This window comes from Microtus pennsylvanicus, chromosome 11 (genome assembly GCF_037038515.1).
Source record: "Microtus pennsylvanicus isolate mMicPen1 chromosome 11, mMicPen1.hap1, whole genome shotgun sequence".
Lineage (NCBI taxonomy): Eukaryota > Metazoa > Chordata > Mammalia > Rodentia > Cricetidae > Microtus > Microtus pennsylvanicus.
Genome location: NC_134589.1, coordinates 85,862,600 through 85,877,132, shown reverse-complemented (window position 1 = coordinate 85,877,132; position 14,533 = coordinate 85,862,600). Strand labels below are relative to the sequence as shown.

The 14,533-nt window shown below is 43.1% G+C and overlaps 1 protein-coding gene across 2 annotated transcripts in view; it reads left to right on the top strand.

Moving 5' to 3' along the window:
* The window catches only part of Lcp2 (lymphocyte cytosolic protein 2), a 41,628-nt gene extending 27,095 nt beyond the window's left edge, over positions 1–14,533 (top strand). Inside the window, exons 9-20 of one of the 2 annotated variants that reach the window (XM_075941342.1) lie at positions 150–216; positions 315–398; positions 3,039–3,064; positions 3,189–3,208; positions 3,310–3,426; positions 4,727–4,770; positions 5,873–6,002; positions 7,743–7,792; positions 9,612–9,706; positions 10,400–10,477; positions 12,005–12,160; positions 14,284–14,533. In XM_075941342.1, the coding sequence (XP_075797457.1) occupies positions 150–216; positions 315–398; positions 3,039–3,064; positions 3,189–3,208; positions 3,310–3,426; positions 4,727–4,770; positions 5,873–6,002; positions 7,743–7,792; positions 9,612–9,706; positions 10,400–10,477; positions 12,005–12,160; positions 14,284–14,406 (990 nt within the window). In that variant the 3' untranslated portion in view covers positions 14,407–14,533. Of the gene's footprint in view, positions 1–149; positions 217–314; positions 399–3,038; positions 3,065–3,188; positions 3,209–3,306; positions 3,427–4,726; positions 4,771–5,872; positions 6,003–7,742; positions 7,793–9,611; positions 9,707–10,399; positions 10,478–12,004; positions 12,161–14,283 lie in introns of both variants that reach the window. The other variant, XM_075941341.1, reaches the window with a different exon arrangement.

The following is a 14,533-nucleotide window of genomic DNA, read 5'->3' as shown; positions in this document are numbered from 1 at the left end:
AGAGGGGATGGCGAGCTGCCAGTGAGACCCGGAGATGGAGAAGAGGGAGCAGATCCAGACAGATTTGGGGAGACAATGCCACAAAGTCTTGCTGAGGCATAGATGAAAAAGCTTTGAAATATTTGGATTTTTTTTAAAATTTCATGCAGCCACTATCACCATCCCATCCCAACCATGAAGAACCCAGCAGAAGTCGAAACCACAAACCAGCGAAGTGTAAGCATAGGGTTGCCTTCTGCCCGCCAGCCCACCTACCCCATCTCCAACCAGTATTGATTTCTTCTTTTAACTGACCTCAACCTTTTCCACCCCAGTGCCTGCTCCATCAATAGACAGAAGCACGAAACCTCCCCTCGACCGCTCACTGGCGCCTCTTGACCGAGAGCCCTTTACACTAGGTTGGTATTGCTCATATTTTATGCATAATGGCCATGGCTACGTTTATAGCGCACTAAGTGCACTTTTTTATATGCACCGTCTCATTTTACTGTTGGGAGAAGCATCCTCGTTTTATGGAGAAAGAAACCAAGGTACAAAGCAGTAACTTTCTAGAAGCACCTAACTACCAAATTATGAAGATAGAGAGACCTAAACCCAGATCCCCTGTTCTTAGTCCCTGGGCTGTGCCTGCTCCACCAAGACTGTGAAGCATCCTGGTACCCAGGGAGGAAATGGGCTGAGAGGCAGAGCTCTGGAGAGCTGTCATCATCTGTTTTGGCTGCTACTTCTTAGTATGTTGAACCCGGGAGGTGGTGACCTCCTTAGAGCACAGTCTCACCATAAGGAAGATGTTCTCTTAGGAGAAAATGTTTTCTCAAATTCTAAGTACCATTCAGGTGTCAGAGTTGCCCTTTGCTGTGGATGTGTGTAGTTGATTAAACACTGGATTTTTCTCATAATTTACTCATGATTCAAACAGCCACGATTCTAGCTACCCTTAAAGTTATTTTTTAAGTCAACTCTAAAATTTAGGTATCATTTATTGAACACCTAGTAAGTGGCAGGCTCTTTATAGCCTTAGGCCAAGTCAGTGAAGGGGGTTACTATCAGCCCCGCCTCTGAGATGATGAAACAAGTTCAGAGAGGTTGAATGAGGGGCTCAGTTTGCATAGGTGGGTTGAGATTTGAACCCAAGTCTTTCTGACTTTTACATCCTATCGCATGACATTGAGGACCTAGGCTTTGAACCTGCTAAAGACTAGGTGGACCTGGTCAAGAAGCACCTAAACTAAGTAGATATAGAATCCAGATCTCAGCTCCATCCTTCCTCCTCTCCACTGGTACCCTGAACAAAGCCTTTGCCTCAGTATTTTCCTCGGCTGGCCAAATGACTTTGAGATCTTGGATTCGAAGCTGCAGCTTGCTGTTGTTTCCCGGATTCACATGCTAACTGTGCTGAGTCATGAGAAGCTGTGTTATCCATTGAGTTTAGAGTTCACCGTAGAGAGCTGCACATGTTAGATAAAAAGGAGCCAAGTGATGGTGGTGCATGCCTTTAATCCCAGCACTCGGGAGGCAAAGGCAGAAGCAGGTGGATCTCTGTGAGTTCAAGGCCAGCCTGGCCGACAGAGGGAGTTCCAGGACAGCCAGGGTTGTTAAAAAGAGAAACCCTGTCTCAAACAACAACAGCACCAAAAGTAGATAGACTTGACTTGGACTCTAACCATTTCCTGATAATACATGCTTGACCTTTGAACTGCATCCTTGTCCATGATGCTGCAGAGGAACTAATGCTTAGACTTTGGCCATAAAATTCCCAACATGAAAAGAGCATATACACATCAGAAGATTGCTGTTTGGTTTTTTTGTTCCTGATGAATCAAATACTTTCTTAAAAATGAAAATATACTTGTTCAAAGAATGTTAATTTACTTTTGGGGTACCTATTTAAAGAAGATGGTCAATCTCAAACTCTATGTACTGAACTTTTGTGCCACGAGAATGCTCTTCCCTTGGCCAGTGAGTTATTAAAAGTAGACAATCTTAGACCTTCCTGGGTCTACTGTGAACTCAGACCTTACAGAATGCTGTGAAAATGTGATTCAGGTGGACAGCATCAGCATGAGCCTTGGGGTGCTAAGCATGCGAGGGTGGAAACAACAGAGGAACTAGCCAGCATTTGTCAGTGCTCACCCATCCTGGCCCTGACCTTGTATATAAGTTGCCATCTGACCCTCATGGCAAAACTACACTGACTTCACAGCCATGGAAAACGAGGTCCAACATGCTCAGGTACTTTCAGGCCTGCTTCCAGATTACTAGAACCTCATTAGTAATGTTTTCATCACATAGAAAACAAAAGGCCCACCTAACCCACAGGATCTCAGGTACAATAAATAACTTAAGTTGTTTTGAATAACTTGGCACTAAAGAGTTATCAGGTATAAATACTTGACCTCAATGTCATCTGGTCTCAAAGAAATAAAAAAAATGAGCAAAGAAAAATCACTCACACTGCCACTACCACCATGACTACCACCATGACCAACCCCACAAAGACAACCATCACTGTGACCACCAATACCACCATGACCACCATTATCACTATCACTGTTGCTGCTGCTGCCACCACCACCATGACCACCATCATCACCATCAAATGTTTTCTGCCACACCAGGACAATCTCCTAAAGTCCTTGTTCCCAAGTTAATTTTTTCCAGAAACCAAATGGTGTTCTTTACATAATGCCAAGTGTACCACAGGAGTTGGAGGGAATTTAAGCCAATGAAAGGAAAAATAAAATCCCAAGAAGTCAACCATCATTTGATGCTGTTATACTATTTCACACAATTGAGAAGCAGCACAGACGCCCCTACTCCCCACATCCCATTAGCATGTACTCAGCTGTGTGACTTGGACAAGCTCAGCAGTGTTTTTAAGCCAAGAAGATCAGGTGCTCTGCAAAAGACCCTTCAAAATCTGGAACCCAGGCTTGAAGCCAGTTTACCCCAGAGACCCAGATATGGTGTTCATCAGAATTTGCTTCTCGAGCTCACACTTGTCCCAAATTGAATGTTCTGGTCTCTCTTGTTTCCAGGAAAGAAACCAGCATTTTCTGACAAGGTAAGCTGTTTTCCTGGTTGGTTTGTGGTTTTAGTTTTTGCGTGGTTTTTTTGTTTGCTTTTTGTCTTATCTTTATTCTTTGGAATGTGCTGGACCCTCACCTGTGTTCTCTAATGTCTTGCAGCCCTCAGCTCCCGTGGGAAGGTAAGCCTCTATTGTGTTCTAGCCCCAGAGTTTCCCTGTAGGTCTCTGCCGAGTTATGGTGGTTTCTCTACAAATAAATCCTTTCTCTGCACACTCAGCAGGACTCTCGGGGAGCATATACCCAAGATACAAAAGCCTCCTCTGCCACCAGCCATGGACAGACACGAAAGGAGTGAAAGACCTGCACCCCTGATAGCGAAGAAGCCACCAGTTCCCAAGTAATTGTCCCGCAATGCTTGCAGTGGGCCCTTGAGCTCCCAGCACTTGGGTAGGAGGGCAGGAACTCCTGCCCTCGCTGGTTAGATGATCAGTACTCAGGTCTGTGAAGAGAATGGAGTCTGGATGAGGCGTGGGGAGAAGCGCTGGGTGGGGGTACAGGGTGGCTGCTGGGGGAGACCCTGCTGAAGCAGCGCCCTTTTTTGTTGGGTTTCCCCACCTTGCTGGACTGAATCTTGAACAGCACAGAGAAGCTGTATTTGTCAGTTTATGTCATTAGGGATCGGAGAACAAGGACTGGGGGCAGGGGTTAGGCCAGCGTTAGCTTCTTTCTTACTGCTTAACCATTTTTTCAACCACAGAAAACTGAGTTCTGCTCTGGCAGCTTTGCCTCTGCTATAATAAAATCATATGTGGTCTATTTACCAAGTGACACAGGTGTGCCCGGATTAAGGACCAGCCAGGCTACTTGGGGAGGAAGCAGTGAAGTTCATTATCTCATCTGCCTACCAAGATTCATAACCGTGGCCTTGGCTTGGCTGTTGTGAGGATTCAATTAAGAACAGGGCTAGAGTGCACCAAGGAAATCCTCTGTCATCGACTTTCATAACATTTTAATGCATTACTTAACAAAATCGAAATACAAAAGAAATCATAATTGCCAAAATATGAAAATGTCCAATGACACAGGAAGTACTGAGGGGTGCCGGAAAAGCTTGTGACGCTAGCTAGTCAACAGATTCTTCTTCTCTTCCCGCTTCTTTCCCAGGAAGCACAGACACCTCTGCAGCCCTTAGACAGCTATTGCCAAAGCTGTTGGGTTGGTTGTTCATCTGTGCCAATGGCACCAAGCCCCTTGTGGAAAAGCCCAGAGCAGGGGCCTTTGCCAACAGTTTCCTTACTACCCGAAGGGTGGACCCTGTGGTTGCTGGTTTAAAACTTCAGCAAAGAAGAATATCACTGAAAATGTTTTTATTTGTTTGGGAAAACATCTACTCAGTGAAATTTAATAGCTACGAAAAGCTGACTACACATATATATGTCTATAATTATGTAATTACTTGCTACAGTAGCTCTGCAGAACAAAGGTTTGCCTAGCTCAGCTTGCAATGATAACAGAGCATCCAGTGGCCAAGCTTCCCTTCTTTCCCTCTCCCCAGCATTTCTGCTGGCATTTGCAACTTCCCCTTTGGCCACGGCTCAGTGGGTTTTATTTCTTCTTATGCAATTTACTGACATTATATTCTGGGGCTGGCTCTTTGAAACTCTTGATGCTCACTTCTGTGTTCTAAATCATTTCAGGCATGGACGGGGACCAGACAGAAGGGAGAATGTAAGTGTGAAATGTCATTTAATAAATGCTTGGCACAAGGACAACCAGTGTAGAGTCTGGGGAGGTGGGCCCCCATCTGAAGTCAAGTAACAAGAGCAAGACCTCCATAGAATCTGTTAAATGCCAGTTTCTGCATCTTTACTTAGAGTTCACCAGGCCGAACTGCCTAGCTCCTCTCGCTCCGAGAGGCCCCTGGTGGCTGACTTCTTGCAGTCTCATTCCCAAGGGTGATTAGCAAGGACATTGAAGGGCAGCAATGGAGGAAAGGGTCAGGAAGATGCTGCAGAGTACAAGTCTCACACAAACGTTTCCAAGCCTGCCTCTTCTCCTTTGAAAACCTCCACAGCTCACAAAAGGGGGGCTTAGTGTTGATGGATGTTACTTGATAAAAAGCTAATATCTCTTATTATTTTTCCCATACAGGATGAAGATGATGGTATGTCTGGAGATCTTTTTTACAACCTATCCTCATTTCTTAAAACCTTTATTCTCTCATTTTTTTTTCTGATCAGTTACTTAAATAGAATTATTGAGTATGGAACCATACATGTCCGTTTAACACACACAGACATACACCAATTGCTTTACCTCCCAACCGTAGTAAAATGGAACCACTTGCTTGATTTACCAAGAAAAACTTAGGTTCACATGTTTAGAACACCTAACTGCACAGAAAATTGCATATATGTCTTGGATAGAAAATTTTCTAACATTTATACCCTCTTACATACATGGGTACAAAATCAGTAACTGTGGATGAACAAAATATCATGTGCTTTTAGCTTGCAAAAGACAAAATAAAAATGGTAAATCATCTGTGCAATTCACAAGTTTCCCACTAACAATTCTCTCCTAAGTAAGCCATTCAAAATTAAATAAAAAAATTCGCTATAGAGAGCAACAGCAATTTTAAGTGCATTCGAAGGTGATGAACTATCTAGAAAAAAAATGAGGTAGGTTATCTTCCTACCATTTGCTAATTACATTTTTGGAGTTTTGTCTCCCCATATGCACTGGTTTGGGGCTTGCGTTTAGTATAAGCTGGGGAGGTACTCTCTGAATGTCCCCAGATTTGAATTCTGACTATATATATTTTTTTTCTTCTTCCCCCACAGTGCATCAAAGACCTTTGCCCCAGCCATCACTACCTCCTATGAGCTCCAACACATTCCCTTCGAGATCTGCCAAGCCCAACCCCAAGCACACATTCCCGTTGTCTCACATGCCCGGTGCCTTCTCAGAAAGGTTAGTAGCTGTCACCAGTTCTAACAAAGCATCATGTCTGGGGGCTTGTGTTCTAGCTTCATGTCTGCAGCTATGACAAATACCTGCCGAGAAGCAGTGTACAGGATAAAGGGTTTCTTCTACAATCTTAGGTTCTAGACGCACATTTCAGGAAAGCTAGCCACATCATAGTCACAGTCCAGAGCACAGAGAATTGAATGTACCCATGTTCCCTGCTTGCACACTTTTCTGCTGGCTGACTTCACTCATTTATATACAGCTTAGGCCCTAACCCATGAAATGGTGTACCTACCATGGGCTGGATTCTCCTACCCCAAGGAACCATCAAGACAATTCCTTACAGATCCACCCTCAGGCCAATGTGATCCAGATAATTCCTCAGTTGTGACTGGCTTCCCCAGAGTTAACAACTGTTAACTAGCCAGCACAGTGTAGCCTTGTGGCAAAATGCCAGGAGGAGGAAAGAGATGAGTCATTGGGAAGAACTGTCTTTCCTTAGAAGCGGAATGAGCTTGGTGAGCAACCTGAAAGCGCAGCTGTCCTCGAAGTTCCTGAACTTGAGGGGAGTAGGGGTTGGCTTGTCTTGCAACTGTTCAAAGGCTGACAGAAAATGGCGGGTGATGTCACTTGCTTATTTCAAACAAACAAACATGAAGAAACCGAGATAACTGAAGTTCTTGGATGGGGAAACAGAGACCGCCTTGCCCACAACAGAGGCCAAGCAACCATGCTCGGGAGCTGTCCTCAAAAGCATTGTTCCTCTAAAACTAGAATTTCTCAGTCATAATAAGACCATTCGGAAACAGAGGCAAGGCCAGGAGAACCAGGGAAGACCCAGACCATCCCTGCCCAGGAAAGCCAATGGGCTGCCTCAGGCTGCTCACCAGGGCTTCCGGCATGCTAGCCCCCCAACGCTTTAGTATTCAAAAAAAGCCCAGCTTCTCTCCCTACGTACTGTGGAAAACCGACCACAAACACAAGCCTGTCCACTTCTGCCAACTCTCTAGGGAAATTCTTAAAGTCTTCCCTTTGCACTGGGGTTTTCATGCCTTCAATTCTTTCCGTTCATTTCTCTAGCTGGTCTCCTCTATGGCCATGCCCCATTGCGTGCATTGTCTCACACACAACTCTAGCCCCATCTTTTTCTTGAAAATTGCCAACAACAAGAAGATCAGGTGTGCAGAGTATTACTATTAAATAATACTACTATTTGGGCCAATGGCTGGTGCTAGTGCTTAGCATAGAGAGATCAGATAGCATTCCAGGGCCTCCACAGATTTGCTTCTCCATCCTGGCCTTGCAAATGTCTCTCTGATGCAGCAGCACCCAGCCCTTTGTTCCCCCTGGACCCACTCTCTCTCTGCAGACCATCAACTCCTTAGGATTTACTGTTCGCATGCACTCCAATTAGTGTGTCTTTTCTTTGGCCATTCCATAGACTCAAAGACCCAAACCACAGCCCCATTTTTAATGTACCTTTTAAATTTGGTTTACAAGCTTGATTTTTATTATTGTTTGCCTTTGGCTTGTGAAGCACATTAGACTTCGTCCATCTTGGGACACAGTAAAGTATGTCAAATAAATTCCCCCCCTTGCCTATCTTCTATGATGCCACGGAGGTGTGGTGGGCAGCATTAACAAAGCAAGAAGCATCTACACCCTGGCTTCTTAATCCAGCTCCCCAGTCAGGTCCCATCACTCCAACTCAGCTTAGAGCTTGTTCTTTTTCTGTCTCTACAGTAACGTTGGCTTCCAGCAGAGTGCCTCCTTGCCACCATACTTCTCTCAAGGTTTGTACGTGATTACGATCTCTGCCAACTGTCATGTCTATATGTTTACAGTATAATGTGACTCAAAGCCTTTAGGCAAAGGCTGTTTCCTAAAAGTTTATGACTTCTTCATTTAACACTTAATTCAATGTCTGCAGGTACAAAGACTGTTGGAATGAGACACTACATAGAACCACACACACACACACACACACACACACACACACACACACACACACACACAGCACCGGCGCCACCAGCACCAGCACCACCAACCACACTACCACCAGCAGCAGCAGCAGTAGCAGCAGGCCAGCCTTTATCCCTCATCTTCCCATTCAGAGCTATGTTCCTGATGGTTTGGTAGAGAGTTTAGAGCAGTGCTTAGTTTCTTTGTCTTAGCGATGAAACTGCTCTCAGGTTGTGAATTTGGAAGCATATTCAAACTATAGATTATAAGAACCGAGCCCCAGAGATTCTGAATCAAACCAGATATGGTAGCTAAAATGTGTAATCTCCACCCGTGGGGGGGGGGATTAAGAGTTTAAGTCAAGAAAAAAAAAGTTTAAGACCATCTTATGCCAAAGAGCATGTTTGCAGCCAGCCTGGGCTACATGAGATCATGCCTCCAAAAAAACAACAAAAGTTTCTGAGTCAGTAGGAGAGACCGGAGACTTTCCTTTTCTAATTATGCTGTTGTGAGTGTTCTCAATGTTCACTGTTTATATAGATACCTGGGAATCATGTTCAAGAGGACCTAATTCAAGAGGGCTGGGCATCATCTGGGCTAAAATGAGACTACATTGTAGCAAGTTCCCAGGGGACACTGAAGCTATTGGGTCATGTTCTAGCAAAGGCCTATGAGACAGGACTGCACTGGGATGGTTTTAAAGCAAGTGAGCAGTTTATGGTGGCCTCTGGTTTAACAGTTCTACAGCTTGGGGAACTGCAAAATCAAAACCAACAGAAAAACCGCAGCAAACACTGGCTCTAAAGTAACACCATTCTCAAGGCCTTCCCTTTCTCTCTGTGTAGACATTGAGAACATAATTATCTCATCACCGCTGCCAATGTGCAGGGTGTTGCTGAAGCATTCCTTGTGTGCCGTGATGGCAGGCGTCTACGAAAGGCCTGCTTTTTGCATGTCCTTGCTGAGGAACACATTCAGACAATGTGATTTTAGGAATCGGCCCACATTATATTTTTGCATGTTTAGTGATTCACTGAACAGTCAGGGTCTTCTCTCAAAGTTTCACCAGCATGGTATGGAACATGGCCCAAAGAACCCTCAGTGTTGGAAAGAGGTTGAAATTATTTTTCCAACCTCAAATTATTTTTTAAAATTAATTAATTAACTAAAAATTAATTTCTTTTACATTCTGGGGGCAGTTTACCTTCCCCCCTTTTCCCAGCCCCTCCCCCACCCTCTCCCTCTGTTCCCACCTCTCAATCCACTCCTCCTCCATTTCTGTTTAGAAAAGGTCAGGTCTCTCAAATGACTATCAACAAACATGGTTATCAAGTTACAGAGAGACTGAGCACCTCCCGTGTATTAAGGCTGGGCAAGGTGACCCAGTACGAGGAGTAGGGTCCCAAAAACCAGTAAAAGAGTTGGAGACAACCCCTGCTCCCACTGTTAGGAGTCCCACAAGAAAGCTAACCTACACGGCTGTAACATATATGCAGAAGGCCTAGACCAGTTCCATGCAGGCTCCCTCCAACCTCATGTTCTTGACAAATGAATGCCCCTACTGTCACGGGGCATCTGTGATGGATGCACTATGAGATGAGAAACAATGACCAACAGTAAATTAATTTTCACAATACTTCACTTTTAAAGGTCCCAGCAACAGACCACCTTTCAGAAATGAAGGCAGAAACTTACCCTTGCCAGTTCCAAACAGACCGCAACCCCCATCTCCTGAGGAAGAGGAGGTAATACAGCTGTTTCTACTTCTGTTTGCCTTTCTCCCTAGCAAAGGGACCTTAAGAAACTCTCATCAGCTGCTCTGCTATATTGTGTCTTCGGTTAGAGTTTTGTTTATTGCCATTTCATTAAGAGGGCAGCTGTGTTGCTCAGTGCTCAAACCCTTACACCATGTAAAGCCTTGCCCTGAATCCACAGCTCCGCACACAATAAACCAAAAACTAAGGGGAAGATGCAGATGAAAAGAAATGTTTTCTTTAGTGTTCTCTCTCAGTCTTTGAGGGACATTAATAAATGAGAAAAACAATCCTATTTTTTCATGTATCTTGATTTATAGCCTCGAATGACTAAGTCTCTTAGTTGCTCCATTAAGAGAGATTTTTCATTAAGTATGTTACTACTATATAATAAGCTGGAGAAGTTCGTCTATCTTTGTCTTTCCAGATGAAAGGTTCCATTATATAAGGGAGGCTCCTACATAGCTGCTTTTGCAGCCAGTGGCAAGATAAAGAAGCAAATTGCACAAAATGTCTTCCATGTAGTCCCATCTAAGTGATTCAAGTCAAGAAAACAAATGTTTCAAAACCCAGAGAACTGAGGTGGTGATTTATGGGAAATATTAGGTTTTTCCCTTTTCGTTTCTTTTCACTTTGCTTATGTAACTACAGAACTTACAGTGCTTTTAAATTTCTTATTTGCAGACTCCATTAGATGAAGAGTGGTATGTCTCTTATATTACCCGGGCAGAGGCAGAATCTGCTCTCAGGAAGATAAACCAGGTATCACTCTACAGTTTATATTTATGCACTTATAAATATTAGTGGAGGAAGAGAAAGGGCATTGATATGCTTTGGGACTCAAGTATGAGCTGGCTGCTGCTCCTGCTGCTGTTCCTTTAAGAGCCATTAGTGCTGCCATCCTCCCTGCTAGCATCCATAGACTGCTTCCTCCAAGCCATTACTAAACATGGGTTGGCAAATATTAAGGAGTTTCATTAATGAATGTGTCTCTTTTTGGACCAAAGAATCGTGCAGCATTTCAGACATCTTGTTAATTCATCTTCCTAACACTCAGTTACCATTCAAATTCATGAGAAAGGCCTATCTAAGTTGAAGGCTTATCTGCAAAGTCTCCTAGAAATTTCTAGGTAGTCTTATTGTTATAAAGTTTTGCTCATTTCCAGTGCTGACCCTTAACCCTGAGTCTCCTGGTCAGAGATGGGAGAAAAACAGCCCTTCATCTTTCACACTGTTAAGGCTACAGCAACCATCTTCAGTTTCAGCAGCAGATTTGATCATCTGGGGGAGTGGTTTTTTTAAAATCTGGGTTTCTGAATTTTGGGGAGATAGTGGGAGTACAGGATGGGCTGAGGGAGTCTTCAGACTCCCCGAGTTATTGAATTTCAAGCCAAATCTGTGACTCACTGGTCCAGAGGGAAGTTTCTTTACCAGATATGTTTTGACTGGTTCAATTAACTACAAACAAAAGGAACAAAGGCTTCATTATTGCATATTGATGGCTCTTTAAAACCAACTCTAATTAAGTACATAGAGGAGGGAGTGATTTACATTGCTCTTACTAATTAGCTCTATTTCAATATTAGATCTTTGTCATGCTTTATTACATTGCAGTAATTCTTGTATGAAAATTACAGAACAAATCACATTTTACAAAGTGTTGGGAAAAGGGTAAAAGTACATAGAAAGTCCACATTCACTTGTGTTCAGGTGTGAAATGGGTAAGAGGTAAATACAGTGTGTGGGATAAGGGGGGATGCATTTCACAGGCAAACAGTGTGTTCTGAGTGAGAACGTGGAAAGGCAGTTTAGATAGTTAACTGAAGTGAGCAGTATACAGTAAGTGAGCCACCTTATTTCTTATGGTTCTTCACTCACCTGCTGATTGTTTCCATTGCTGAAAAAAAGAATTATACCAAGAATCTTCAAAATCTGGGCGGTGGTGTGCACACGTTTAATCCCAGCACTCAGGAGGCAGAGGCAGGTGGATCTCTATGAGTTCAATGCCAACCTGGTCTGCAGAGTGAGTTTCAGGACAGCCAGGGCTACACAGAAAAACAAACAAAACAACAAAAAGCTTCAAAGATACTAACTTGGAAACTTCAGGTACAAGTTCAGCTGTCTCTCATAACAATCAAAAAAGATCCAGGTGACCTGGGATCCAGCTGTGAGAAGAACTCAATGTCAATTGACAGGTGCCAGCTTTGCGGGCCCCTAGAGGCTTGCCTCTTCCAGGCAACAAAAGGACTATTCTTTAACAACATTAACAACAAGCATCTATTCTTCTAGGATGGTACTTTTCTGGTAAGAGATAGTTCTAAGAAGACAGTAAACAATCCATACGTGCTCATGGTATTGTACAAGGATAAAGTTTACAACATTCAGATCCGTTACCAGGAGGAAAGTCAAGTGTACTTGCTGGGTACTGGACTCCGAGGAAAAGAGGTAAGGGCTCCATGCTTCACTCTTTTCCCCAACCCCATGCTGTATAGCAACCATGCAGTGAAATCACATGCTGAATAGCAACCATGCAGCTAAATCACATGCTATATAGCAACCATGCAGTGAAATCACATGCTGTATAGCAACCAAGGAGCGAATCACACTCTATATAGCAACCATGCAGCTAAATCACATGCTATTATGCAACCATGCAGCGAATCACATTCTATATAGCAACCATGTAGTGAAATCACATGCTGTATAGCAACCATGCAGCTAATCACATTCTATATAGCAACCATGCAGTGAAATCACATGCTATATGGCAACTATGCAATTAAATCACATGCTGTATAGCAGCTATTCAATTAAATCATGTGTTGTATATCAGTGATGCTGTTAAAGAACTTTAGTAAAGCCACCCACTTACTGAAGGAGAGAAGACAAACACTACAAGTGACTTATTCCACTAGAGGGGTCTTTCTTGTATTTTCATTTTAAATAGTCCAACATCATAGCTTTAACCTGCTTGTGATGCTTGGGACTAAACCTGGGGTCTTATGCACACCAGTCAGGTGCTAACACCAAGCTCTATCACTGGTCCTGTAGTGTAACTTTTGAAATTAAAAAATACATTTAGGAAGTGTCAACAGCAGTAAGTATCATCTATTTTGACTTCTTTTTGACGTAATTTCAATGTAAGATTATGCTTATACCTATAAAACATTATTTAAAATACCCTCAAAGGGGCTGGAGAGATGACTCAGAAATTGAGTACTTGCTACTCTTGCAGAGGACTGGGACTCTATTCCCAGGATCCACATTGGGTGATTCATAACCTCCTGCAACTCCAGTTCCAGGGACTCTCATGCCCTCTTCTGGCCTTCATGGGCACCTACATGCACATGGTATACATACAGACAAGCATGTATACACATATACAGAGTAATAATAAAAATTTTAATTTGAAATCCCATATAAGAAATCAGAGAACCCTAGAATTATGCTACAGTAATTATTGTGATACTTGGGGCATTTCTTGCTAAACTGAGAAATTTGGCTCTGTGAAGATGGCCATATTACCAAAGAAATTATCCTGTTTGACCAGGATAATTTGATGTGAGAATAATCATTAGGTTGCTTTTGAGGAAGAAATCAACAAACGTAACATCCTAAGACTTGCTTTTTTATGTTACACAAAGAAAACCATCTGATCAAGACATTAACAGAATTAGAACAATTCACTAATAATTTTAAATACTTTAAAACAGTGACAGTGCTAAGCAGAAAGAACACAATTTTGGTCAAACATTTGGGTCACTTGTTCTTTGTTGATGGAACTACATAGTCTTCCCAGAGGCAGAGTGTCACCTCCCAAGATTTCTCTGATATAAAAACACGTTTCCTCAGAGGGAGGAACAACTGTACAATCCAGTTTAGGTACAGCTTGGACTCTGGTCGCATCTAGAGGGCTGGGTGGGTCTAGACTATCTGCACTGGGTGGTCCAGGTTACGGTTATTGATCCCTCATACGGGAGTGTGGAGGAGAGTGGGGAGAAATGGTCACACCATGCTAAAGCTTCACTTCTAGAAATGACCCCCATCTGACCTCCTAGTTCTTTACACCTCCTAAAAGTTTGGGTTGTGGCAATGTGGGGATACAGAAACCCAAGCAGAAATGAAAATCAGAGACCAATACCAAGCCATGGGTATCATGACGGAAATATTTAGGGTAAATTAGCCATTGCAGAAGTTAAAGGTTTCCTTAAAAAGCAAAAAACCCAAAACAACCAAACTTCTATTTTTGTGTGTGTCATGGCACATGTGTGGAGTTCAGAGGACAAATTGTAGGCTTAAGTTCTCTCTTCCCTCTGTGTGGGTCCTGGGGATTGACCTCAGTTCCTTAGGCCTCTAACCACTCAGCCATCTTGCTGACCCAACCTAACGTTGCTATCTCTTAGTTAAAATTTGTTGACTATCAATAAAGAAATCTCTAAAATACTTGACAAATTTTATTTTTCCCACAAATTTTCCAAACTCTGAATCAAAAAACAAAGAAAACGACAGTTATGAAATGGGTACTGTCCATTCTGATGTTAACTCATTTTCCCATTTGACTTTTCCAGGACTTTCTCTCTGTATCAGATATTATTGACTACTTCAGGAAAATGCCACTGTTGCTCATTGATGGGAAAAACAGAGGCTCCAGATACCAGTGCACACTGACGTACGCTGCAGGGTATCCATAACAAGTCAGCCCAGCAGGTCAGCCTTTGTGACTCCGTCCTCAATGAGGGAAGATCAAGCGACCTTAGGAAATGGTTGAACACTTAGGACCAAAGCAAGTCTCTCAGTGTGGGCACAGTGTTTTGCCCT